This window comes from Nanorana parkeri, unplaced genomic scaffold (assembly GCF_000935625.1).
Source record: "Nanorana parkeri isolate BGI_ZX_2015 unplaced genomic scaffold, ASM93562v1 scaffold840, whole genome shotgun sequence".
In the NCBI taxonomy this organism is placed as follows: domain Eukaryota; kingdom Metazoa; phylum Chordata; class Amphibia; order Anura; family Dicroglossidae; genus Nanorana; species Nanorana parkeri.
In genome coordinates, this window is record NW_017307108.1 from 322,278 (window position 1) to 325,420 (window position 3,143).

The window sequence follows — 3,143 nt, forward strand, 5'->3', positions numbered from 1 at the left end:
ATGGAACACCTTGCCTATGAATGGAAAAGCTGACTGAGCCAACATCAGTTCCTGACCTGACAAATGGTCTGTTGGCTGAATGGGCACAAATTGCCACATACACTCCAGACTCTTGTGGAAAGCCTTCCCAGGTGAGCGGTTAAAGACCCAAAAGAGAAGGCCAACTCCATATTAGTGCCCATGGTTTTGGAATAGGATGTCCAACAAGCTTATATACTGTAAGTGTGGGCAGATGTCCACAAACATTTGGCCGTACAGTGCATATCCTCCCATCCCTCTATAGGAATCTCTCACATGGGTTAGGGCTCACGCATCTTGCCATTGTGGAACAATGTCATTAACATTTTATATTTTCTTACCAGAAGAGCGTCTCCGTAGGATGATCACATTCCAAAGGGGGTTAATATCTGAACACAACGTGTACATAAATGTTTGAATATTTTTTTTTCTGTTTTATTTTCACACATTAAAAAAATGAAACACACTATACAAATGGGATTTCATAGCAGATTACATTAGGTCCATGTCATACTCTATGTCATTGTGCTGCCAATATATTTAGAACTAGCTTCATTGACATCTGGTGCCTGTACAGCAAAATTGGACTGATTTAAAAGGAGGGAGGTGGTAGCATGCAAACATCAGTTTGGGTACAGGCTCCCCTCAGTTCTTAAATTAAAAGGGCTTAGGTGTCCATATATCCATATTTACATGCTTGAAATGGTGGCAGTCCCCTGGCTGGCGTTTGGGAGTCCTGTTTCTGGGTTCTTAAAAAGAGTCGGACCAAGTGGCAGCAATTCAGCTCCTATGAAGTTCCTCCGTGTCACCATTCTTTCCATCATATCACTTTCACTATCTGCTGAGTGTCACACAAATGACATTTATCCAATCAGGCAATTTCTAAATAATATGTATAAAATTTTCTTTTTTCTTATTCAAGCCAGATAACTGTACGTGTCCTTTTCTCCATCCACGCGCTCCAGATACTCTTTTTCTATAAGGATGTCGATACATTTCTGGGGAGAAATTAAAAATCAGTAGTGACAGGCCATTTCACTCCAAACATCAGACAAACAATTGCAGGGATACTTTACAGGAAATATGAAGAAGTTACATTGGATTAGCATGTGCAAAGTGACCAATTACATAATTACATACTATTTGAGGTTGAATAAAGACGTTAGTCCATCAAGTCCAACCTATTAGGATCTCATTCTAGGAGTACTTGTACCCCTGTATATTACGGTCCCTTAAGAAATCGTCCAAAAGTTTCTTGAACAATTCCACATTATTTACTGAAATCACTGCCTGCGGCAGTGAGTTCCAGACCCTTTGGCCTTATGCACATGGGCTAAAAATGATCACTTTCAAAAGGCATTTTTCATATTTGTTATGCTTCTGATACCCGGCTTTATTTTCGCCAACGTGCCCATGCACATTGTGACGTTTTAATTGTTAGTATACAGTATTTATATAAGAGCAGCATTCAGGGGCATAAAAAAATACCCAAAACTTGCGTTTGGAGAGGAGCTTAAATGGCATAATTTACGCACAAGCGTGAATTAATTTTAGTGCCTGCAAAACATGAGTTTTCCAGCCAATATAATTACATACAAACGCCTCCACATACTGTATGTGTGTAAACATGTGCTAAAATGCTCAGCTTCCGGCACGAAGATCCGGTGCAGATAGAAGTATTGGAACAGGCCCCTATGCATAAGCCCTTAGGCCAAGTTCACACCTGGACAATCCGTGACTGTGCAACATACCATGCGGATTGCCGTGTGGTCATGGAGTCGCCCATCACTGCCAACCGCGCTGGTGGTGCCATTATTTTCTAATGGCCCCTCAGTCGCGCTTGGCGGATCGCACAGTTTCCCGCCCGTGCAATCAGATAGAACAAGGCATGTCGTGTGTCGCAAAAAAGGTACATGAAATCAATGGGGCCGCATGGCAATCACTATGTGCCATTGTGCACGATTGCGCAGTCCTGGGACACGCGTCCCGGTTCACCCAGGTTGGCACCGGCCCATAAAGTGTAGTTGTAGTCTTGGGGAGGACAGTGTGGAAGGTATGCAGAACCTTTCATTTAGATGGTTTTAGGGTATTCAGGAAAGGTGATATTAAGCACAGCATTCCATATTACTCTTCCACCATTGGGAAACCTCTTCCGATACCAAAAAATCAATGTTGCAGAAAAGCTCTATTGTGGAAGGGAATGGTGTTGTAGTGAGATGAGCCCATCATATCTTACTCTTCCACTCAACGATCTGCCAATGCTGACACTATTTAACCATAATGAAGTACAGCATCCGCTCCCCCTACTCTTCACCTTCGCAGCATTGTGTTTATTACTACAGTACATGGGCCCTTTTAGATGGTACAGTACATGGGCACCATTTCAGTTACGGTGTATAATAACAGACACATGGTATAGGACAGACATGGCAAACTGGGCCACATGCAACCCATCACTTCTTCCTTGTGGCGCTCAGCCAGGTTTAGACCTTAACATGAACGAGGCTTCCGGCGGTTTTCCAGTGGATAAAGGTTATGATTCTGAATATAAATCTGAAGCCGAATACTTGATAACTTTTTATGAACCCTTCGTCAGGGACAAAATATTTTATAATAATAAAATAAATCATTCTTTTCTAAATTCTAGCGCATTATCATATTGTTCTTCAGTATGCATTTGTGCTGTACAGATTTATCAGTCTAAGTGAGGCCCATGCTTCCTTGTCTGGTGTAGCGAGAATTAGTTCCAGTGCATTCTACAGACTGCAGGTGCTCTAAAGCAGTGCTTCTTAAAGTGTGGGTCGCGACCCCATATGGGGTCCCGCAAGTGAACAGGGGGGTCACGATCCGAGTCCCCAGCCAGGACCGCCATCAGGGGGGTATGGCCGATACTTGTGTGAGGAGGTCTGGGCTCCAAGCTAGATTGTTTTATTTCAGTTTAATGTATAATTTGCAGTGTAGTTTTTAAGGTCGCGGCCCCCCCCCCCTGTGCACTTGGTACCTTCCTGAGCACGTTTTTTTTTTACATTGACTGAGCTTTTTTTAACAGAGCAGCAGTGGAGCACAGCTGCTGGACGTAAAGGTAAGGAGGGGGCTTAGTAGTGCTGACTGACCGACGCTGGGGG

General features: G+C 43.3%; 1 protein-coding gene across 3 annotated transcripts in view; it reads right to left on the reverse strand.

Moving 5' to 3' along the window:
- Window positions 1–470: 470 nt before the first annotated feature.
- Window positions 471–3,143, reverse strand: part of CUL1 (cullin 1) — a 78,343-nt gene continuing 75,670 nt past the window's right edge. For all 3 annotated transcript variants that reach the window (XM_018565393.1, XM_018565392.1, XM_018565394.1), the window contains one exon: window positions 471–1,016. In XM_018565393.1, coding sequence (XP_018420895.1) covers window positions 936–1,016 — 81 coding nt within the window. In that variant the 3' untranslated portion in view covers window positions 471–935. The remainder of the gene's footprint in view (window positions 1,017–3,143) is intronic.